The sequence below is a fragment of the Rhamphochromis sp. 'chilingali' genome, assembly GCF_963969265.1.
Source record: "Rhamphochromis sp. 'chilingali' genome assembly, chromosome: 16".
NCBI classification, from domain to species: Eukaryota; Metazoa; Chordata; class Actinopteri; order Cichliformes; family Cichlidae; genus Rhamphochromis; species Rhamphochromis sp. 'chilingali'.
This window is the reverse complement of record NC_137943.1, coordinates 22,410,729-22,435,622: the sequence shown is the minus strand read 5'-3', so window position 1 is coordinate 22,435,622 and position 24,894 is coordinate 22,410,729. Positions and strand designations below refer to the sequence as shown.

At 39.3% G+C, this 24,894-nt stretch overlaps 1 protein-coding gene across 6 annotated transcripts in view; it reads left to right on the top strand.

The window, feature by feature from the left end:
• The window catches only part of pde1cb (phosphodiesterase 1C, calmodulin-dependent b), a 117,944-nt gene extending 97,981 nt beyond the window's left edge, over positions 1 to 19,963 (top strand). For all 6 annotated transcript variants that reach the window (XM_080907780.1, XM_080907779.1, XM_080907781.1 and 3 more), the window contains 9 exons: positions 1,020 to 1,148; positions 1,615 to 1,716; positions 8,062 to 8,182; positions 9,711 to 9,792; positions 10,695 to 10,815; positions 13,088 to 13,263; positions 13,759 to 13,992; positions 14,991 to 15,053; positions 16,709 to 19,963. In XM_080907780.1, coding sequence (XP_080763906.1) covers positions 1,020 to 1,148; positions 1,615 to 1,716; positions 8,062 to 8,182; positions 9,711 to 9,792; positions 10,695 to 10,815; positions 13,088 to 13,263; positions 13,759 to 13,992; positions 14,991 to 15,053; positions 16,709 to 16,725 — 1,045 coding nt within the window. In that variant the 3' untranslated portion in view covers positions 16,726 to 19,963. The remainder of the gene's footprint in view (positions 1 to 1,019; positions 1,149 to 1,614; positions 1,717 to 8,061; positions 8,183 to 9,710; positions 9,793 to 10,694; positions 10,816 to 13,087; positions 13,264 to 13,758; positions 13,993 to 14,990; positions 15,054 to 16,708) is intronic.
• The last annotated feature ends 4,931 nt before the right edge of the window (positions 19,964 to 24,894 follow it).

Below are 24,894 nucleotides of genomic sequence, written 5' to 3'. Positions count from 1 at the left end.
TATCAAACTCACACAGATATAATGTTAATGTTCCTGATGGTACAGTTGGAAGAAGGCTGCAGAGTTGGAATGGTTGCCAGGAGAAAACCTCTTCTCTTTTTGGGCCTGAACAAACCCAAAAACATCTGGAAAAGTGTTCTTTGGACAGATGAGACCAAGGTGGAGATGTCTGACCACGATGCAGAGTGTCACATTTCGTGAAAACACAGCATATCATGACAAACACTTCATACTAGCTGTCAAGCATGGTGGCAGAGAGGTGATGATTTGGGTTTGTTTTTCAGCCACAGAACATTTTAGGGCAAAATATGGGCCTAAAATCATGGGGGTGTACTTACATTTTCACAGCAGCAGATAGAGTCCTTTGAAACTTTTTTGGCATTTCACCTAACACAACAATTAAAATCTATTATTATGAGAAACAAAATTATTTCTTTTGACCAGTGCCCTCCTATTTTTAGGATGCATGAACGTCATTTTATTCATTTTGATTTAGAACCTTAGAAGAGTCAGTGTTCCTTAGCCTTTCAATAAATAATGAAAGTTTTTTTAAAAAAAATATGTTAGCTTTGATGCAGGTTTAAGTAAATAATACCCTCCACATGTTATTTCTTTATTTTTTCTGTTTATTCTTTTCATTGTTTTTCTGTTGCATTTGGCAGGTGAGAGTTCAACCAAATTTTAGTCTTTGACCATGTCGTATTGGATTTGCCAGGAAAGAAATATGTCAGATCTTTCACTAGTTACCAGACTGCAGCAATAGCTTTGTTGTGCACTCAGTGTTTTGAGCACAGCACTCTTTATAGTGTCATCAAGCTACAGTTTTTGAACTAAAGTAAAACAGAAGCAGCTAAATGAATCTCAAGTAGGCAACCAATTTGGATCTTTGATTTTGACTAGCATCTGCAAAAATGTTTAAAGGATTTAGTAACATCTGTGGATCCCTCATGTGTTTTCTGAGCTGTTTGATTTCCCTGCAATAGCCCAAGAAAAGAGTTTTCTTTCTTTTGGACTGACAGGTCAGACACAGCTATCCTGTATAATGATCGTTCAGTATTGGAGAGTCATCATGTCAGCGCAGCCTATCGCCTGCTGCAGGACGACGATGAAATGAACATCCTCTACAACCTTTCTAAGGATGACTGGAGGTCAGTAACACAGACAGAGAATGATAGGAAGGGTGCAGGATAGGTGAGTGACAGCAAAGGGGATTAAAAGTCAGATGTAAAAATATCACATAAGAACAGACAAAGCATGAATAAAACCAAGCAGAGCGCACAGGTCAAGCAGTCTCACAATGAACATCTACTCAAAGTAAACTGAGCTCCTGTTTTTCCAGGCTACTTATACACAGTAGAAACACAGAGTCAAAATCAGCAAAGCTGGATTACCTCCAAGGCTCAACAACTTTATAGAAATGGAACTGTTATATGAAGATAGCTCTAATCTGATTACATACAGCATAAGCTACTGTCAAATCAGATATAAATAGTTCTCAAAAACCGCCTTCATCTAATTACAAAGACTTCAAAATAAGTCAGCTTTTATTAGCCGCAGGTTTGACCGTTTTTTATGCTGCACATGGCTCACGTTTTCTCTCCTTTTTTCATTTAGAGAGCTGCGGGCTTTAGTAGTGGAAATGGTGCTGGCTACAGACATGTCCTGCCACTTCCAGCAAGTTAAGGCCATGAAGAACTTCCTACAACAACCGGAGGGGTCAGTTGCCATTTCCTTCATTACAGTTTATAATGTGCGCCCTTGCCCCTGCAATTTACATACCCATTACCCCCGTTATCAGCCACCATTTACTAACCACCTGCCATTTACAACCTAATTAATCCTGCCCCAAAGGAGGCACATGGAGAGAAACACTATAAACAGGCCTGTTTTATATCAGGTGGACCTCTGGAATGAAAAACAAGGGAGGATTTCTGTTGCTCAGGTGTTGTGGGGCGATCGTGGCTCAAGAGTTAGGAGTTCGCCTTGTAATCGGAAGGTTGCCGGTTCGAGCCCCGGCTTGGACAGTCTCGGTCGTTGTGTCCTTGGGCAAGACACTTCACCTGTTGCCTACTGGTGGTGGTCAGAGGGCCCGGTGGCGCCAGTGTCTGGCAGCCTCGCCTCTGTGGCTGTGGTTACAATGTAGCTTGCCATCACCAGTGTGCGAATGTGTGTGTGAATGGGTGGATGACTGGATATGTAAAGCGCTTTGGGGTCCTTAGGGACTAGTAAAGCGCTATATAAATACAGGCCATTTACAGGCCATTTGTTTACTCAACATAAAAAAATTAAATTCAACGAGTCATTTGCTGCCAAATAGTACCAAATGTCGCACATTACACAGTGCAGGTATTCAACAGAGAATTACCACGGTGCCTCTCAGGCACAAACGCAGCTTGCTTCTCTGTGCTGGACGTCTGCAACAGAGTTACGGTGTAGTCACACCAGATTTGGCAGGGTGAAATTTATTTACACACTGTGGCTAAAAAAAAAAGAGCCGCTGCCAGAAATTGCTGGCAGGTTTGTTGGCATGCCGTCCTTTTGCTACTGCTGATGAGCTAGCAGAAAATGTTTCGTTTTCACAGAAAAAAAATATAGCACTTCCTTTGACAGAATTATTGTTGTGCTGCTTGTATTCTTTAGCATTAATGCTCCCTCACACTTTACAGTCGCTAATATTCTCTGGGTGTTATACTTTGGTAAAGAATATCAGAAATCCTTTGCAAAGCAGAAGATATGAGCAGAATCAAAAATGGAGAAATGAAAAAAAAAGGAACTTCTCAACTGTTTCCTCTCTTAAACAATTTAGACAAGAGGAAGACAAGAAGAGAAATTATCAATAACATCACCCAGAAACAATGAGGGAATAACACTCTTTATCTCTCTACCTTGCAATGTTCCCCTGGGAATCCTTGAATCCTGGCATTCATGTGGATGTTATTCTTACATGCACCAGCCACCTAAACATTGTTACACACTATCTGATGGAAGCTTCCTCCCAAGCAGGATAATGTCCCTGATAGTAGAAAACAAAAACTAAAGTATCTAACAGAGCTGGTTCTCTCACAGACTGACTTGGCTGTTGTGAACTGCTGATGTTCACATTTTATATTCTTATCTCTTATTATGCCACAGGGATGCCTAACTGACACAAACTAGGGAAAATAAATGGTACACAATTTCATCCCAGAATGGAATAATCATAAAAAAAGGAAAAGAGTAAAATTAAAACAAAGTCACTTATGGGATAAACTTTCATAAGTGCGTTCCCAAAATCTAATACAGACTACAAAATGAAGTAAACTTGTCAAGAAGGCTACCATGCAATCTCTTGTGTATTTTTTTTATTTATGTTGAACCCATACAAACCTCATAGATTGGCAACAGATGTGATGTAGCGTTAATGAGGCGAAGTGGGAGCCAAAGTAGGGCTACAGCTCGCAAGTGACCTTGCAAAGACGCTGTTTTTTAGGTTTTTAACTCTGGAAAATATCCAGAGAATAAAGTAAGAAAATGTCAGGAGTTGCCCTTTTTCAGCAAGACTGCGCACTTAAGATGCGTTCTCACTACTGCAAATACTCTGTTTGCTTAAGGCAAAGGGAAATGTTTGGAGAGACCGTGCAAGAGGAAGGACACGTGACGCCTTTTGTGAATTCAGTAGATATTTGCCTGCTCTGTTCTCACATAGGCTTGGTCGGATATTATGTGGATGTCGTACTAAAGGGGTTGTATATAAAGGCCTGTTTAATATCCAATCTCACTGCGATGGACACCTTAGGTTTGTACCTCTGACAGTTAATATCAGGCTGCTGTTCCTGAGTAAAAAATGACTCGAGCCACAGAGCTGTGAACCAGTGCAGAGAAAAGACCCACACATAAAAAATATGGATGGCAAATTATGCTGAGGTGGTTCTTAATGTTATCCGAGAGAGAATGGCTACAACTTTGCTTCTCTTTAAAATTCTTGCAGTGAATCTATATAAAAAACAAAGTTTAGGCCCTGCTTTGCTTAAACTAAATGGTAGTGAATGACGTTAGATATGTGCCTGATTCATTTAGAAGTTCTACATAATACTCTGTTGGTATTTTTAAGTGCATTAATGGTGTGCATCTTTTTAAGCACTTTAAGCACCCTAACACGACTGCAGTGACCGATAACTGTTGTACATGCAGACACTGAGCTGAAGCGTGCATACAGAAATAAAAACACTATCAAGCAAACTATCATGCAATGTGATGACTCATCAGTGCTGATGCAGCTGCCGCATTGACAAGAAACATGTTGACCTTCAGGGTATTCTTTTCACCGTGATAATGCCGAGCACTTATCTGAAAATTACTCAGAAGGCACTGATATGTAGATAAGTGGCTTCCTAAAAATATATATTGGTATCAACAATATTGTGTTCCCTGTATTTGTGAATATAACTTGAAAATTGCTGACCTGAAGGTAATCGTCAAGGGAGAGTATTGGGTGCTCACACACACACGCACACACGCACCAAAATAAGAGATTGCAGTCTGCAGGGAGCTGTGATGCTGAATAGACTCTAATGTGAAGTAATTCAAACCAGACTGCTGCAGGCCTGCTTAGAGTGCACTTTAAGACCCAATCTGCCACAAATGGAATGAGGGGAAAAAACGTGAGCTAGTCTTTTTCACCTCTGTTTAACCTCTGCTATGCATGTATTATTGTGCCTGCATTTTCATGTGACTGCCTATTTTCTATATGCGTCTGTTCATGATTCAGTCCGTTTACCATGAGATTTTGATATTAGGTTGCGATTTCTCTAGAGCTGAGATGATCTTCATACTGTGTTTTAATGTGGAAGTAATATGAATGAAGAGGACTTTTGGATGGCTGGATGGAAGACTATACAGATAGACACATAGTGCTGGAGGTAGGGGGTTCCTTACTGTAATGAAAATAGTGCATTTCATCTTTTTGAGTACTGAAAATTAGATTTAATGGAAATGGGAGATGGCCTGTGTTTGTATAGCGCTTTCCTAGTCCCTAAGGACCCCAAAGCGTTTTACACATCCAGTCATCCACCCATTCACACACACATTCACACTGGTGATGGCAAGCTACATTGTAGCCACAGCCGCCCTGGGGCGCACTGACAGAGGCGAGGCTGCCGGACACTGGCGCCACCAGGCCCTCTGACCACCGCCAGTAGGCAACAGGTGAAATGTCTTGCCCAAGGACACAACGACCGAGACTGTCCAAGCCAGGGCTCAAACCAGCAACCTTCCGATTACAAGGCGAACTCCCAACTCTTGAGCCACGATCACTTAAGATAGTTATAAATACGAAATTATACATGTATTGTATGTATTGTACTATATGTTACTGTGATACCCATGATTATGTCTTTGTGATCTAAGAACTGGTGTCACAAAAGTGTGACCAACACAGTCATCACTCAATTGGCCGTTATTTTGGCTTCAAGCCAATATCTGTAAATCCTTGTGACTGCACGTGTGGTCAGCCCAGAAACAGAAAGACATAAAAACTCAAATCGACTACAGACTACGGGCTTTCTGGATCATGCTACATTTGTTATGTCCAGGATCACATTATGCTATGATTACACACATACACACAGACCCACAAGGTGCAAACAATACCAACTATGTTATCGCATTTAGTAAATAATCTACATTTAAACAACAGATATGCAGTCATACTGTTTAAACACCTGCCACACTCCTCACAGCCGCCTTTGTAGTAGTTCTCACTACAGTTGGTGTCTCCAGGACCTCGTTATACTATGATTGCACATGCACACACACATAGACACACACATACACACACTTGAAGACTCGCAAAGTGAAAACAAAACCAGTTTTGTTGTCTTGCTGTCATGTTGGAATAATGTTTTTTTTTAATATTCTAAGTGACTGGGGACGAAAAACTAAACTCAAGCCAGTGAATGTGCAGTAAAACATAAAAGACAATAAAAAGCTAACCTGTCACTTAGACTGAATTTCTTGTACAGACTCATTTCTGGACAGCTGCAGACTCTTGTGCAGCTGTGCCAGGGATACTTACCGTTATTGGCATTTTCTTGCATCTTTTCTGGGGTCTTTCATTAATCTTATCCAAGATTAATCTGCAATGTCTTTGTAACAACTTCTATTTTTTATTTTTTTTTTGCCAGGTTTTTGGCAAAACCTGAAGCTGGAACTTGGCAGATAAAGTACAGTGGGGCAAAAAAGTATTTAGTCAGCCACCGATTGGGCAAGTTCCCCCACCTAAAATGATGACAGAGGTCAGTAATTTGCACCAGAGGTACACTTCAACTGTGAGAGACAGAATGTGAAAAAAAAATCCATGAATTCACATGGTAGCATTTGTAAAGAATTTATTCGTAAATTAGGGTGGAAAATAAGTATTTGGTCACCTCAAACAAGGAAAATCTCTGGCTCTCACAGACCTGTAACGTCTTCTGTAAGAAGCTTTTCTGTCCCCCACTCGTTACCTGTATGAATGGCACCTGTTTGAACTCATCATCTGTATAAAAGACACCTGTCCACAGCCTCAAACAGTCAGACTCCAAACTCCGCCATGGCCAAGACCAAAGAGCTTTCGAAGGACACCAGGAAAAGTATTGTAGACCTGCACCAGACTGGGAAGAGTGAATCTACAATAGGCAAGCAGCTTGGTGTGAAAAAATCAACTGTGGGAGCAATCATCAGAAAATGGAAGACATACAAGACCACTGATAATCTCCCTCGATCTGGGGCTCCACACAAGATCTCATCCCGTGGGGTCAAAATGATCATGAGAACGGTGAGCAAAGATCCCAGAACCACACGGGGGGACCTGGTGAATGACCTGCAGAGAGCTGGGACCAAAGTAACAAAGGTCACCATCAGTAACACACTACAACGGCAGGGAATCAAATCCCGCAGTGCCAGACGTGTTCCGCTGCTGAAGCCAGTGCATGTCCAGGCCCGTCTGAAGTTTGCCAGAGAGCACATGGATGATACAGCAGAGGATTGGGAGAATGTCATGTGGTCAGATGAAACCAAAGTAGAACTTTTTGGTATAAACTCAACTCGTTGTGTTTGGAGGAAGAAGAATACTGAGTTGCATCCCAAGAACACCATACCTACTGTGAAGCATGGGGGTGGAAACATCATGCTATGGGGCTGTTTTTCTGCCAAGGGGACAGGACGACTGATCCGTGTTAAGGACAGAATGAATGGGGCCATGTATCGTGAGATTTTGAGCCAAAACCTCCTTCCATCAGTGAGAACTTTGAAGATGAAACGAGGCTGGGTCTTCCAACATGACAATGATCCAAAACACACCGCCCGGGCAACAAAGGAGTGGCTCCGTAAGAAGCATTTGAAAGTCCTGGAGTGGCCTAGCCATTCTCCAGACCTCAACCCCATAGAAAATCTGTGGCGGGAGTTGAAAGTCCGTGTTGCTCGGCGACAGCCCCAAAACATCACTGCTCTCTGCATGGAGGAATGGGCCAAAATACCAGCTACTGTGTGTGCAAACCTGGTAAAGACCTATAGTAAACGTTTGACCTCTGTTATTGCCAACAAAGGTTATGTTACAAAGTATTGAGTTGTATTTTTGTTATTGACCAAATACTTATTTTCCACCCTGATTTATGAATAAATTCTTTACAAATCCTACCATGTGAATTCATGGATTTTTTTTTCACATTCTGTCTCTCACAGTTGAAGTGTACCTCTGGTGCAAATTACTGACCTCTGTCATCATTTTAGGTGGGGGAACTTGCACAATCGGTGGCTAACTAAATACTTTTTTGCCCCACTGTACTTCTGACTCACATTCATTTTTTAAAGCCAGAAACACAAAAATGATCTCAATCAATACAGTTTATCATGATACCTCCAAAATCAATTGGCTGCATTGCAAATGGTTATTTGTCCTTCTTTCCTTCTATCATTTTCTTTTTTCTTTAACAATAGCTTCTTTTTTCATTTATAAAAACACACATACAAAACATAAACCATTAGACTTTTCAAGAAAACAGCCGTGATGGCAATTTTTAAAACTGCCTGTCTTCTCTCTCTTAGCATCGACAAGCCAAAGGCGCTGTCCCTACTGCTGCACACAGCAGACATCAGCCACCCGGCCAAGACTTGGGACCTCCATCACCGTTGGACCACCTCCCTACTAGAGGAGTTCTTCAGACAGGTGAGTTCCTCTGTTACGTCAGAGTAACATGTTGGATGATGGTGGTACAGTGTATGGTTTAGTGGTAGTTTAAATGTATGCAGAGAGAACATGGCATGCTTTTCAGTTGACCTCAGACACAAAGGTCAAATTTACCCTCAGCTGGCAGTTTACTAGGTAGTCATGCTGAGAACTAATCAAGCCTTTGGGGGAAGATCATGCTCTCCAATTTCATGAAATTCTGGAATTCAGGGTCATAAATCGGAAGTATATCGTTGCCATGATCAATAAGCCACATGTAGCTATCTATGTTTGAGTTTTTTATAACTTTGATTATATTTTGACAAACTGACACCTGTTAAATTTGCTGAATTAATTTATTAAAAAAAACCACCTAAGGTGTTATACATTAAAAATGATATCTTCCCTCCCCTTATGCCCAGCGGATTGCGACAGATGGATTCACCTCTCTGAGTCTTCTTATTAAAAGGGAGCTTTTCCTTCCCACTGTTGCCTTGTTCTTGTTGACAGGGGGTTGTCTGATTGTTGGGGTTTTCTCTGTATTATTGTAGGTTCTTTACCTTACAATATCAAGCACCTAGAGGTGAATTGAATATCTAGCGTGCAAGATTTATCGACTTTTAAATGCTGGCGTGAGATTGAAAATTTCTGAGGTGCTACTGCGCAGTCCAACAGAGCCTTAATGAAGACATGAGGTTGAAGAGAGGCATTGGAAATAATATCTTGAGATTTCTTGCTGATAGATGAAACACATGATTTGAAATGCAGTTTATTTATCTTTTGGTTTTAGTCATTGCTCATCTTTGTCGCTGGTGCATTGTATTAGTTTTTGGGTGCTATGTCAACAAAAGCGATTTATTCTTTTGATTCAGTCACACTCACATGAAGTGTGAAACACACTTCATGTGAGTGTGACATAAAAAAATGAAATATTAATATTGGGAAATAATGCTGTTAATGTGAAGCTTTTGCAAAACACTACCAACAAGAGAAATATGCAGTCACACCAGCAAATGTGTTTTTAAAAAGAACAACGTGCTCCATAGAAGATTAAAATGTACAGCGTGACAATGAATTTATGCTATAAATAATAAATGGCGTAATTGTAAATCTCATAAAGAAGGACAGACGTTTAAATGGTGCCACACTGCTTAAATCTCGTCCATTATTAATCCACATTGTTCCCATTATCAGTGCTATTGTTATTGTGGTTGCTTTCACGAGCCTTTTGTCTCTGGGGATACGAATTGCCGATAAATAGCCTCTCCAAAGAACATTGCCTCCCGACTCCACATCTCATCTGTTTGTGACAAAACAGAGGAGAAAATGAAACACATTTGCGGCCCAAACGCACTCGGGGAGGGGCTCAGACGAATCCAAGGTCTGTTGATAGAAGTGTGAGCATATGGTGTGCAGTGGTAAGTGTGTAGGCAAAGATGTGTGTGTGCATGTCTGCAGGGTGCGTCGTATTTGCCCAAAAATATCAAAGACAGGAGGATTTTGACTTAAGAAGCTCTTGTGTTTCCAGGGGGACAAAGAAGCTGAGCTCGGGCTGCCGTTCTCTCCACTCTGTGACCGAAAGTCAACGATGGTGGCACAGTCACAAATCGGTGAGAGGCTTCCCCACCCTCACATAAACCATCTGCACAATACAGTACGCCACTTTTTTTTGGGAAAAACATCTTGCAACTGAAGGAATTTTGCACTGAGGAATGGACAAACATTTGAACTAGCTAGAACACGTTTAAAAGTGTAGAGGTTACATAGGCCAAAGGTGTATTTACTGTTTTCACAGAAGATTACTGAATCTATTGATATTTTTTGCATCACAAATTATTAAAAAGGCTAATTTTTATTTCGAGTAATTGAAGTCTGCCACATTTGAACAAGAAAATATCGGAAAAATGTGTAAAAGAAATAAAAATAAACCAAAATAAGCTATTTTATTCTGTCTCCACAGAAACACTAATCATATAGGAAACTGGCATCTATTTTGAAACAGCAGCTAATATTTGCTGATAAGCAGGCAGGTTTTGAGTTCCCTCTGAGGTTCACTCTTATTTCACTTTTGGTTCTATCATTCTCTCATCTTGACTTCTTTATTTGCTTCGCCAACAGGAATATTTTCTTGTACCTGGTATAGTTTTTAGTTAATTCTGTCCTTCAGACCTCCAACTAACTGGAAAAATCAAAGAACTGTCTTCTTTCTGTTTTTTATTGCTTTAGTTTTCCCGATAGATTTCTTACCCAGTGGCAAGGAAGAAAGGAAGGCTTATAGCCAACCAGTCTGAATGTGTCATTATTCTATAATTATTACATTGTGCAATCTACATCTACATCACACACTACATCAAACTGCTGTTTGCCCGTTTTACTAATTAACGTTAAAAAGATTTTTTTTTTTTTGCTCTGGGCTTCTTTTCTTCTTTTTAACCTTTAATAGCACAAAATAGACTGTGACTATATACCGCAGACATGCTAACATTACCTTTGCCGACGTCTTCATCTCCAGGATTCATAGACTTCATCGTAGTGCCAACCTTTACTGTGCTCACCGACATGATGGAGCGCATTGTCACGCCACTCATTGAGGAGGCCTCCCATTCCGGTTTGACTGGTTTCAGACGCTCAAGGTAAGCTGCAGTGGTTTCTCTCAGAGATCATTTAGGAATAAAAAAGTTTGTGCAGCTCAGTCGGAAAACCAAGCAGATGGAAGTGGGTGACTGTATGTAAATCACATTACATTTTATTCAACCAGCCTCGTCGATCAAGAATAAAAAAAACGTGCTGTTTTCTCTCCTCGTGTACCTTTCCAAGAAACTACTTGCTCAATGACAAGATTAGACCTCAACAACCCTGCTGCAATAACGGCATATCTAATGGAAGTATTGAGAACAGCAGATGAGTCTCCCATGAGTAATCCATTTCTGTGCGTGGAAATGTTTCCACCTTTCATCAAGCAGAGCTACACACCTTGAAATTGACATTTTAGGGATGCTAGTCGAGTTCACCTCACCGTCCGTGATCGAGAATGAGCTGTGGTGCTGGATTGGCATACACAAAAGCCTCTCGAGATACAAAAGGAAGCGATTTTGCCTTCACTGGTTTAATTAATTGGCTCAATACTTTTCCTCCGGCCTCGTACTCAATCACGTATGTGCAAGGCTTTCAAAGTTCCCAAATAAGAAAGTACATTCCGCTTGCTTTTTTGTTCATAATATTTAAACTATAACGAGAAAGATAATTAAAAAACTTTAGTCTGTAAATTGTTTAAACTTTATGTTTTGTTAAGTGGGCTCATTGCAAAATAAAGCAGTACTTGGGGAGTCTGGCTCTGCATCTTTTGTTGCACCTGCACATCAATATCATCCTCCCTGTTCTCCTCAACAGCAGTCATTAGCATCACTCAGTGGGCCTCTAGTCAAAGCTAACCGAGTGGAAATCTCAGATAGTGTTGCCACTTGTGCAGTCTCTTTGTCTACGTACACGCCTGGGTGCTTTTGATTTTCCTTGGACTGTTTCTTCACACCGTTTATAGCTGCTTTCAATCACCTGTAACTATGTCTGTCTCGCTTCCTATGATTATCCACCTCTGCTTCTTCCTTGCTTTTTCAACACGCAGACAAATCTAAAAGCTCAAGTTTTTTTTTAGCTGAAAAAGAATTTTTTTTGACATTTATGGTCCCCAGAGACAGATTCCTTCTGACTTTTAAGATCCCATAGATTTTTTTTTTCCTAGGGCTAACGTCACTGACATTAGTAACTTTGAATTAAATATCTGCAACTATTAAAAGAATTGCAGGAAGCTGACGTTCTTGTACCTTACATAATAGATTTGGAATATCTTTTCTGATCCATTAAAAGGGGTCTTCCAGCAGTGTAAAACTGCAATTCCCTGCAGCTGGAGGTCTGTGACTTTTAGTGCCTATAATAAAAAGTCCCATTGTTCAGTCAGTCATGAGCACCTTCTAAATGCCCGACTTTTGTTTGAAAAACAGGAGCTTTCAAAGTGTGACATGATTAACAAATATGATGGCAGCAATTGGTACATTAACATGGAAGAGCAAGGTCAAAGAGTTAAAATGAACCAACCTGAAGTAAGTTCACAATCACAGATATGAACTAGGTCAGATAAATTCAAAACAACGATTCTTTACCCTCAAAAAGCATGAAGCAATAATTCCGAGTAAAATGTAACTGTGATGTATAAAATCAAAGGTTCATTTATTCACATAATGAATTGTTAAGAAAGATGTCCTTGGTATAAACTAAATACTGTATACCAGGCTAATAGATGTCATCAGACCAGATTGCATTAAACTTTTTTTGAGTATATATTTTTTTATTGCGCTGCCCTGGGGTATTCTTTTTCAGTGGCACCTCCTCCTACTGTCAACTCCCCAAACTAATTTCTCTATATCACTACAGAATCACACACAGGCTGATGGTAAAAGTAAAGAAACAAATTCAAGTATGTGTTTTGCCACTTTGCCGCTCACTGAGTAGGCACATTGGTTTACTAATTTAAAACAGCTTTTGCTGGCTTGTGGTATTACAATTTGGTTATGATTTGCATAATCAGTCTTTCATCAATATCTCCCATGAAAGACCAGATGATCTACGCAATGTGTTTTTTTTTTTATTTGACTGAAATATCTGACATCTTTTCCGTTAGGAAATTGTTCTTGAAAACTCCTTAAAATCTTCAGCCAGTCTTGTGCAATGATGCTAATGCTTCCATTGTCTTAAACACCACCAGCTGCAGCCATGCAACTGCATTAACCTCTTTTCAGCAGATACATGCCCAGTGATGGTAAAAGTGGCCCGATTTCAGTCTCTCAGAGCTGCTTGAATACCTCTAGATACTTTATCTCTTGTTTACATTTTTCTTTTTTGTCTGTCCAGTCTGAACAGTATTAGTTCAGATGAAAGCAAAAGGCACAGTGTCAAGAGCATGGGCTCCGACAGCAGCTCATCGGGCCCGGGCTCTCTCCTGACGGTGGACATGAAGAACTTCAAAGCGTTGTGGAATGAAGAAGTTTATCAAAACCGAGAGAGGTGGAAAGCCCAGGCCGCTAAAGGTATAGTACAGTTCGATCTAGTGAAAATATGGTGATTTATGGCCATGGTAAATCTGATCTGTCCAAACAGATCATGACCTTCTCCACAGAAAATTGGCTTTAAAAAGCTGCACTGCTTTCGACTTATAGGGAGGTTTTAACTGGCCTGCACAACAACAGCATTGGTGGGAACATGATCTGTTGAGACATGATGAAATAATACACCACTGCTGATCAGTATGTCAGTGTGGATTAATTTGTATTTAATTTACTTCATACTACAGTAGCACAAAAAACATTAGACTGAAGCTACATATGTCTTGTGAGTTGGTGGAGACCAAAAACAGAGCTAAAAGAAAGAATGTTAGACTTACATTTAAAGTCCACAAAGTACAGCTCCAGTGTGTTAACAAAAACACTGTTTGTTAATCCTCATCTCGAATTTTCCTCATTTAAAGTAAAAAATAAGGAGTTATGAATATTTCTAAACTGCTCCCATACTCCATTTTACCTCAGAAGCAGAGGAAAGAGCTAAAAAGGAAGCAGAGGAGCGAGCACAGCAGGAAGAGTCGATGGAGCCCCAGGAGGTCAAAGCAGAATCCGAACAGCCTGAACCAAAGGAGGACAAATTGGAGGGAGAGTCGCCCGAGTCGGAAGAGGTCAGCACACCACCAGATGGTAACACAGGGAAAACAGAGCAGGGAGCACAGCCTGGGAGTGCCACGCACAAGAGCCCCCCACTGCAGAACGGTACTTCCTTTAAACTATGTAATCCCACAGCATGGCCGGCTTTTAAAAGACGTGACCTAAGGCCTGATCCTCTACATGTTGCAGTCAGTACATACAGTTTACTGACATGCAAACTTTTTCTGGGAGCTTAAGTGATCATAAAAGTTTGCAGAACATAGCTAACTTTTCCATGGAATTTGATATTGATCAGTGCATCAGTGTAGTCTTAGATTAACTTCCAAAATGTAACGTTTTAATGAAATCTTTCGAGTACATATGAATGTTTACAAAATATTTGTTAATTCCTAACTAGACTGGACCAAATCCCTCCCTTCAAAGTCAGAATAAAAAACTACCCACCCTTAAAGCAAATCATGGGATCTTTATGTCTCGTTTCATCAAAGCAGCACTCTGAAGTCCAGATACTGTGAACAGTATCCCATTTGAGATGAAAAAGCTTCACATCAGCACATATGAAAAGCTGAAATTAAAATATACGTGTCACTTGGACTGACTAATCAGTTTGATGGATTGTTGTAGCTTTTTAATCCAAGAATAGGTTTGTTATTGTATTAGAACAGAATGAGAAACACAAGGAGGATTTTTTCTATCCAATTTTTTAAATTTTGAAAAAAGAGAGCAAATGCAAAGTTCCTTTAATCATATTTTTAGCTTATGAGCATCAAATTTCCCCATTTTCATTTTCCCAGTGTTTGCTTCAAGTTTTAAAATATTATCATATTCAGTTTTTCTGACAGTATTATCAGCTTGTTCCATCTCTTTATACAGAGCATTACATTTACACTGAGCAAAATATTCTGTTTGGAAGTTGCAACTTTCCATCAGACTAAATTCTGTAGATTTGGGGATTGTACATAATTTAATGCTGCCTTCGTTATACAGACCATTCTGTGGGTCTGTATTTTAGAATTACTCATTGGACTATTGCATGTTTTTAAATGCTGATTTTAAATGTATAAGTACAGTCAGAATAGTAACACAACCATTTCTTTTTTCAGGAGAGCTGTCAGAAGGGGCCGAGTCTCCAGAAGGTGAAAAAGACAAAAACAAAGCAGTCGAGGGTGAGTGTAACCCTGCAGCCTGAAGCTACTGATAGAAAATAAAACTGAAATATCTTTATTTCCATCTATTTCTGTATGCAGGGCTGTGGAAAGTATTTGCCCCTTCCAGATTATTATTTTTTGTTTGTTTCAGACGTAAATATTTCAGATTATCAAAACTTTAATAATGGACAAAGACCACCTGATACAAAATGCAGTTTTTAAATGATTATTTCATTTTTAAGAGGAAAAAAAAGCTATCCAAACTTACCAGGCACTATGTGAAAAAGTAATTACCTCCATACATGTAGTACGTGTACATGATTTAACAATTGTGTATGCATACATGATTGCATGAATGATTGTGATTAACCACATTTTTTGGAAAGCATTCAGAGTTCAGTTTCACTACCCACAATCAGGCCTGATTACTGCCAGACCTGCTGAATCAAGAAATCACTTAAATAGAAACTGACAAAGTGAAGTAGGCTAGATCTCAAAAAGGAGCCGTGGTATGATTCTCAAAGGAGTCATGCCACAATTTAAAGAAACAGATGAGACACAAACAGTTTTTAGTCTGTAAAGTGTTACAAAGTGATTTCTAAGGCTTCCACAGTGAAAGCCATTATCCACAAATGGTGAAAACATGGAACAGCATAGAGCCTTCCCACGAGCAACAATGACTCATCCAGGAGGTCACAAAAGAACCCAAAACAACATCTACAGAACTGCAGGCCTCACTTGCCTCAGTTAAGGTCAGTGTTCATGATTCAACAACGCGAAAGAGACTGAAAAAAATGCTGTCGACCAAAAAATACCAACTTTAACTTTTTGAAAGGTTTTATTCCTGTTGCATCTGTGTAAAACTAACACTGCATTTAAAAAGAACATCATACCAACAGTCGAGCATGGTGGTAGTGTGATGCTCAGGAGCTTCTGTGCTGTTTCAAGACCTGGAGGACTTACTGTAAGTGATGGTACCATGAATTCTGCTCTCCACCAGACATTCCTGAAGGAGAACGTCCAACCATCAATTCATGCCCTGAAGCTGAAGTTCACTTGAAACATACCAGCAAGACAACCTCTGAATGGCTCAAAAGAGCAAAATGAAAGTTTTGCAGTGGCCTAGTGAAAGTCTGGACTTATATCAAATTAAGATGCGTGACTTTAAACAGGCTGTTCATGCTCAAAAACCCTCCGATGTGGCTGAATTAAAATAATTCTGCAAGGAGGAGTGGGTCAAAATTCCTGAAAGGTGGTGTGAGAGACTCATTGGCAGTTATCACAAATGCTGGATTGCAGTTCTTGCTGCCAAAAGCGACTCAACCAGTTTAGGGAGCAATTACTTTTTCACACAGATCTGGATAAAATGTTTTCCCTTAATAAATGAAATAATTGTTTAAAATCTGCATTTTGCATTTATTTGGGTTATCTTTGTCTAATAATAAAATTGTTTCAGTGATCTGAAACATGTAGTTGTGAGGAATGCAAAAAGAATAAGAACTCACCAAGGGGGCAAATACTTTCCACACCACTGTATCTCCCTTGAAATAAGGTAACTTACCGGTACTAATTTTGTGAATCACAGTGTTGGAGTATTTGATTAGAAGATAACACAAATATATCATTTATTTCCCTAAATGATTAATATCTCTTTCCTGTTTGCCCCCAAACAGAGGTCGTGATGGAGTAAGTAAGCTGGGGAGTACCAGTGCCACTCTGTTGTCACTGTTGCTGCAACTTAAACCTGCTTTAAATCTTGCATGGGAGAACTCAGACTCACGTTAGAGAGTCATTAGTTGGACTGTGCCGCCCTCTACAGGACACTGAGAAACAGCCACCTTTGCTTCCCTGTCTTTATAATCAGCCATTTTTTTTTCTTTTCTTTTGCTTTTATCACGTTTCTGCTCCCAGGCTCTCACGTGCATTATTCTTTTCTTCCTGCTTACTGATAAAGCCAGCTAAGATGATTTAATGACCTGATTTTTTCTTTTTTTCTTAAAGTATACCATCGATTTACTTTTCTCCAAGTATGTTCAATAAGTATGTTTCACATAGCCACATACACGTAGCCATTGTACAAGTCCCACTTTGCCTCAGCAGCTCTCTTCATGGTTTGGTTATAAAACTGAAAACCTTTTTTTGTGTTTTTAAGCAGTCACATATTTTAATTCTTCAATCACAGACAAAACGCAGACTTGTTTTGAAATGCAGAGTAAATGCACATTCAGAGGGACTCTTATCTGCTACATAGCATGTACAGTATACGGACATGTGTACAGCACTACTGTTTTATTCTCACGTAAAACGCTCTACCCCTTTGATTCGGAAGTTCCTGTTGGGAGCTTCTTATGGCCGCTGAAGCCACTTTAGACACATTAACATGCAATCTTCACCACCGGTTGTGGCTCATTTTCCTCTGAACAATGCTTCCTTCCGTAGTGCTTTCCTCAGACATTGTGAAGTTTTAACACATTTGTGCTCCTTGCAGTCAGGAACATATTGTTGATGTCCTCTTTACTGTATATATTAGACAGTCTGTATATGTCTGGAGAAGGAGTAGAAATCTATCCACAATCCACCACAATTTTTGACATAGTTTAAAATAATAGTTGAAAACAATGGGAATGCCTCTTGTGCAATTTAAGACATATCACACACGCAAATCCATTCAAGTTTTTGTAAGATATAAAATTCTCTTTTCAGTACTTTTTTTTTTTTTGGGTAAAACAATTTGTATTGCTCATGTCACGTATGAATCATGCCCTAGATGTGTTTTAAGATCCTCACAAAGTTTGTCTTCTTCTCGATGCCTTCTTACATGGATGAAAGCTGTAGCAAAATGTCAACATTGTTTGCTGAAAAATCTTCTATATGTATTTTTGTTTCCTTTTCCAGCACAGTTACATAACAGCAGCTTCACCTTCTAGGTTGTGGGCGTAGTGTTTAATGTACATGTTTACAGTGTGCTCATACACCTATTAGCAGGCTGAATCCATCTGATGCATCACAGGCTATGAGTCCCCACTGTATCGCTTCTTGGTTGTTTGCCAAGGTTTTTAAGGCTTGTAATCTTGTGTACAGATGATGCAAATATTGCTTACTGTGCAAATGTAACATATTAAACCACTGCAATGCAGGTTCAGCTTTTACTATTAATGTAATACGTATAATTGGAAGAAAGGAAAAGAAGCATTGCGGCAGTATTTGCAGTATGATGGATATGCTTTCTCCACAATAGTGCACTTTTATTTTATTTTCCTTGCATTCTTTTATTTGGAAATTCCCAAATTGACTGTGCTAAGGTCAAATTCCTGGCATTTAGCTGGCTTTTACAATAAGTTGTAAGCATACTATACATGTGTACACAGCTACTGATATGTATAGTATATATTATCCTGCGTTCTAAAAGGGGTTATTACCTTTTCCCCCTTTCATTTTTTTCATTGTAACAGGAACATCAGTTCTCTGGTGGGGTATGGCAGTTTTTCACGCGATGTAATCACATGCTGCTTTTTACCTAAAAAAAGGAAAAAATAAGAAAAGAAAAAACTAGAGTCATTGGTTATCAGGCCAACTGACTGAATGTGTGCCTCTATCTGTACTTCCGTTTTCACACCTTTCATCTGTAGGAAAATTTTGTGATGTCATTTTAATCTGTGCTGATCCGGTTAAGGTCAAACAAACCAGTTAATATCTTCCAACACACTCAAGATTTGAAAAACACACGTTGTCTCTGTAAAGTCAGCAGAAGTAATGTATTTATGATCGCATATTTTGCTCTATTTCATTTAGATGCGTTTATTCTGGCTGTTTTGTGCTGTACGTATGTTGTCCCTCTGTTGTTTTATTGTACCGTTTTGCTCCTCCTTTGTCTTGGAGGATGGATTGTCAAAAACGTGCGTCTGTAACATGTAGGGACTTCTTTTTGTTTCTCCTCTATCTGTGTCACTGTGATGTTTTCTTGCACCAACTTTGAAGTCAGAAAAATTCAAGAGATTCATAAATGTAAATTTCTATTCTAACAGTCTCGCCAAATTAGATTGAAAAGAAAAATTTATTGCATCCTCACAATAGGCTGCTTGGTAAAACAGATTATAGTTGCCCTACTGAGGGACCAACACATGTACAGTCTTGTAGTTTGCTCTACCTTCCACTAGCTACTGTGATAGCCTACTGTATGAATATGTAACAGGAATTTATACCAACCATAATAGGAAACATAGCTGTTATGACATGTAAAGACTTCTGAACATGGTGTTTTGTAATGTTTACTATGAAACAAATCATTTGTTGTTCATTTAATGCTTTTTTTCCTCCTTGTTTAGTCTGATTCACTCTATAATGACTGATCTCAAACTGTTGAAATGACTGAGGTTAGATGGGTTTGAAGGATTTGTGTGTGCGTGTGTGTGCGTGCGTCTTTGTGTGTGAGAAACTGCCACAAAATACTTAATGTGCATTTTCTGATCTCCTCACTGTGATCTTCTCTGTTGATGAGAGTATGATGAGATGAGTGTTTGTGGGAGAGAAACAAAAAGTGATGCAGTGGACTGTGTAAACCTGAGTGAACAATTCATTTTGAATCTATTCTAGTATTAGTTTTAAATGCTCCATCAGGCCAATACTCCTGATATGTTTGCTTTTATAAAAAGCATTCATAATATCAAAGTTAAATTGAGACAAAAAGGATAGGTGACATAAAAATAATAATTTTAAAGATGTTGAATTTCACTTTGTTCTGTACTACTCTCTACTACATCCCTGAATAAACAGACTGACTGAGTGTGTGTGTGTGTGTGTGTGTGTGTGTGCGTGCGTGCGTGCGTGCGTGCGTGCGTGCGTGCGTGTTGCTGTCCCATGCCGGCCAGGCGGCCGTGTGTGCCACCATGCTCTGTGACTGCACAGCCGTATCAATAAATCTTGATTCAAAGGGCTCAGATCATGTCTGCCTGTCTTCATTTCTGCAAAACACCATCTGACATTTTTAAAGATATAAAGATACTCTACATATTTTATACATAAGAGTATCTTTTTCAAGAAAATGACCGGAGCAATTATATATATAAAAGTCATTACTGAATCATGGTGAAAATTTCAAATCACTGGGTTAGAATATATAAAAGTAATTTTTCTTACATGACACAGGATGTGTTTGATCACATAAATGGCTTTACAGATCATCTACATGTTGTAGCTGTTTACTGTCACCAGGTGACAGTAAAAATATGTGAAACAGCCAGTTTGTGGGCTTTGCTGCTTTTGGCCTCACAGACAACAGTCCTGATCTGTGTTAAACCTGCATTGTTTTCTTTCATTTTCTTTTACCATTCAGGGGCAAATCTTCTGGTTTCAAAGACTTCTGGTCCCATAGAAGTCTATGAGAAAACAGCACTTGGACTTGACCTGCACAAACACTTTCCTGATGAGTTTATGGGCTCAATCTTTCATTTCAGGTCATGCTGCTGTAAATAAAATGGTAATAAGCATAAGAGAATGTCACAGCAAGTAGATCCACATGTTTGATTTGGTAGACTTTTACACCAGATCTCTTTTCAGACATGATCCTCTAAAAAAGTTTGTCTCCTCTTTTGATTAAACCACATTGCAGATGTGTAAACTACCAAAAGCCATTGATTAATTAGAGCCATTAATAAAGTTTTAAATCTAGTATCTGAATTTGGGTCATTCAAGTCTCCAGCAAGGTGGATTATCTGGGATATGTCCATTGACTTGGGACAGGATTTTAGTGTTGGTGAGTGAATGTTTATTTGCCTGCTAGTTACATTTCTAATATTTCATCTGTGTCTGTGTCTGTATGCTACACAAGTATAGTTTATGGAGATACATTTTTTAACCAAAGTTGTTCGGATTAACAATTTCTCCCCCTTATACAAATATGGGTACTTTTGGCTCCAGAAAGACCCATGTGGTCGGGTCCAGACACCAATTTGTGACACCATGGTGGATATGTCTAACTTTTATACTGTGTACAGCACAGGTGGGAAGTAACAAAGTACAAGTACTGCAACACTCGATGATACAGCATGTGGGGCATGTTATAAAGTGTTATCTAAGTACTAAATACTTCTGTGCTGCTTGGCATAAAGTGTGTCTGTTAGCTAAAGGTACAGTTGCTGTATATATAACTTTAATTGGAGATGGAAAAAGAAAACAGGACAAAAAAGCAAGAAGAGAGGATGTGTTTAAAGGTAAGGATGCAGTGATATTTGATAAACTGGAAATTTAAAGCTTACATTTAATGTCCCTATTAATTTTGGCATTTGTTTTTAATAAACATAAGATCCATACATGTGTTGGTGAAGTTATGTTCTGTCAGATGCACTGTAAAACAAAGTTAAGTATGCTAGCTGTGCATTTTTCAGTTTGGAGGGAAATACTAGGACGTCTAATGCAGGCCACACTGTCTAGTTTGCACTGGAGTTACAGTTAGGCACTGTACTGGGGTGGTGCAGCTCATTTGTGGTGTTCATGGTTAATGTTGGCTTAGATCACAGTTTACAGATATCAGATTAAGTTTAAGATGATTACTGATTCACTGAATTCTACCTTTTATAGTACTAGTACTAGTTTATACTGTTTAAGTTGGAGTTGGAAATGAGCCTCGATAGCTCATTTAACATCTGCAACAAGAGCAGCAGCACAGGTCAGCTGATCACAGGCTGTACACAGAAACTACTGCCACTCACAACAGAAATTATTCTGACTTTTAATAATTGATTCATTTCCCCACAATGAGTCACTACAACCAGCCTTGGAGTTCCTGCAGCACACACCACACTTTAAGGTGTGGAAACAAAGTCATCCATCCACAATGTATTAACCTTGTATTAACACAGCCAAAAGCAAAAAGAGCTATTAAATAAATCAATTCTTTGTTCTACATGACAGATGTTTAAACAGTCAACATTCATTAGAATTAGAATTTAAGTTGAAAAAGGTTTCCTTAATATTATTTTATTTTAGCTTTGCACAAAAATATCTTGTAGAAAGGTGCTCCAAAGACTTTTTACTTTTACACTTTCAGAACTTTTCAGAGCCTGTACCTTTTTACTTTAACCCAAGTAAAGAAGTTAAATGAATATTTTCAACAGTATATTCACTACTAACTTAGTGACAATTGTGCATACATTTGCCAATTATGTTGTACATTCATAAGGTAGATGAACTCATGAAAGTCCAATATAAAGTATGGAATTCTTAAAATCGTGAGTTATGCAAAACTAAAAGAAGAAAGTCCAACAGTGGAGCTGAGATGAGCATGACAGATCTGGCTTAAGCTGCAAAATACAGGAGAATCTGCATCTCAAACTAGGAGTGTTAACTTTGTAAAGTATGAAAGGAAAAGTTTTCTGACAGAAAGTTTTATTTTCTTTACAGTGTTCAGTCACACTTTAGTTAGATTAAGGTGATGGTGTATAACAGACTTTGAGCAATGTTTTCTCTTATCAGCAGGCACTTTTATACACTCACCAGTAGGGATGGGTATTGATAAGATTTTAACGATTCCGATTCCATTTTTGATTCTGTTTAACGATTCGATTCCTTATCGATTCTCTTATCGATTCTTTTTTTTTTAAAAAGGAGAACACTAAAGTCGATTAGCTTAGAACTGTGTTTTATATCTTCTCTTTGAACAAGATAGAAATTTAGGAGTAACATGGCCTTACAAACCCAACAGTGAGATCTTAAGAGATCCACAGCCTACGGCTCTTCAATGGGGTGTCACAGGGTCCCCAGGAAAAAAAAATGTATATGTAAAATAATAAAATAAATATTCTCCTGTAGCAATAACAAAGTTTAACATAAATTATTCTGTAGCAATTACACAAGAATATCCAGTAATGTCCTGCCTACAATTAAACACATTCACTTACCAAAGTGAAATCGGGGGCATCTGCTGTGGCAAATGGGTGCAAGCCTTTGACCACAAACTTAGACACTGCTGGGTAACATTCGTCTATCCTGGCCTGAAAGGAGACGCTACCGGTAGACTGCAGCGAGAACTGCCAGCATCTGAGCCAGCCAGACTCTGTCTCTCTCATCATGGTTATCTAAATGCAACCCACAGTAATAGCAGGTTTTGTAATAAGGTAAATCGCGCTAACATAATATGCAATGCTAATTGATTAGTTACCTGCAGTATTAACGGGAGAGGACATGGAAACGCTACCGCTGCTGCTGGGTTGAGCTTCGCTAGTCCGGAGCGGATCAAAAACACGACATTCGTTGAAAGCAATCACGTGTTTTTTGAGCAAATGCTTTTGCATGTTCGTAGTGTTTCCTCCCTTTGATGAAATCTCTACTTTGCAAGTATTGCACGTTGCCCCGTTGTCATCCTTTCTCATAAAGTGTAACCAAACTTTTGAGCGTTTGTGCCGCTCAGGCGCCGTGTTTCCTACTGGGTAAAAGACGCTACTCAACGTGATGACGTCATTCGGGGCGACTGGAATCGATAAGGGAATCGTTTTTAAAAGTGGCAAACGATTCCAAGGAATTGAAACAGTGGGAACCGGTTCTCAACAAGAATCGGTTTTCGATACCCATCCCTACTCACCAGCCACTTCATTAGGTACACCTGTTCAACCACTGATCAATGCAAGTATCCAATGAGCCGATCACATGACAGCAACTCAGTGCATTTAGGCACCAGAATGAGGAAGAAAGGTGATTTAAGTGATATTGAAATTGGCATGGTTGTTGGTGCCAAATAGGATTTTCCCACACTACCACCTCTGGAATTTACAGACTAGTCTGAAAATCTAAATTTTTATTTATTTATTTATTGCCTGTCCCATTTGGTTCTTTAGCCGTCAGAATTGTTGTCTGAAGACCAACAAGGAGACCCAGTGGATTTACTTTGCCAAATGGATCATCACGGCCTGGCCGTATTGGTCCATTTGATCGACCTTTGTTGTTATTATTTATTTTATTTTATTTTCAGTTGTTACAGATGGGACAGACATGACTGAGGGATAGGAAAGGCAGAAAGAAAGATGAAGGAAAAGAAAAACAGAAGGGAAGAGGGACAGTGAGAAAGGGCACTTAAAAAGAGAAAGAAGAGGAAAAAAATCTCCTGGATCACCTGTTGAGAGAAAAAGACGAGAAAACAAGCAAAAAACAACAACAACAGAGCAACATACTAAACACAACACCATCACGTTAATCTAGCTAAGTGTAAACAGCAGTAAATACTAAATATTGAATGTTGTTGTAGGACCGACAGTGCATAATGTGCTTGGAAATAGCAGCCAATAAAGGTGTAGTTTATGTCTATGAACAGTGAACACCTGTGTGCACACCTGTGTGGATCAGTGCGCTTGTATTCAAAAGGTTTCCCCATGTAATGGGGCCCTGTCCCCCAGGGCATGAAGCAGGCATGGAGGAGATCCAGGCTCCAGACATCCAGAGGCCCCAGAATGTGAGAGCCCAAGGAGGACCACTGGAGGGGCATCCGTGCCACCCTCCTGGGAAAATCTAAATATTAAATATCCAGTGAGCGAGTGAAGCTGCTGAGAAATGATGTAAGTGTCATGGACCTGGGTCATGCGACCCAGTGTTTTGAGTTTTAGTCTATTTTGATGTTTATTGTTTGTTTAGGTTCATTAAGTTATTCTAGCTCATTTCTTATTATATTACCCTTGTGTTAAGTCTCCCTTGCCGTTCATGTGTTTATGTCTGTGTGTCTTATGTTGTCAAGTTCATGTTGTCATTTCTGTCATCTTCCCCTCCGTGTTTCCTGTTTTATTTTGAAAGAGTCTGTTCTTTGTTTACTGCATTTAATTTACTCTTTCCTGTGCATCATTATGTATATCCAAGTCAGCTGTTTCCTCATGTGTCT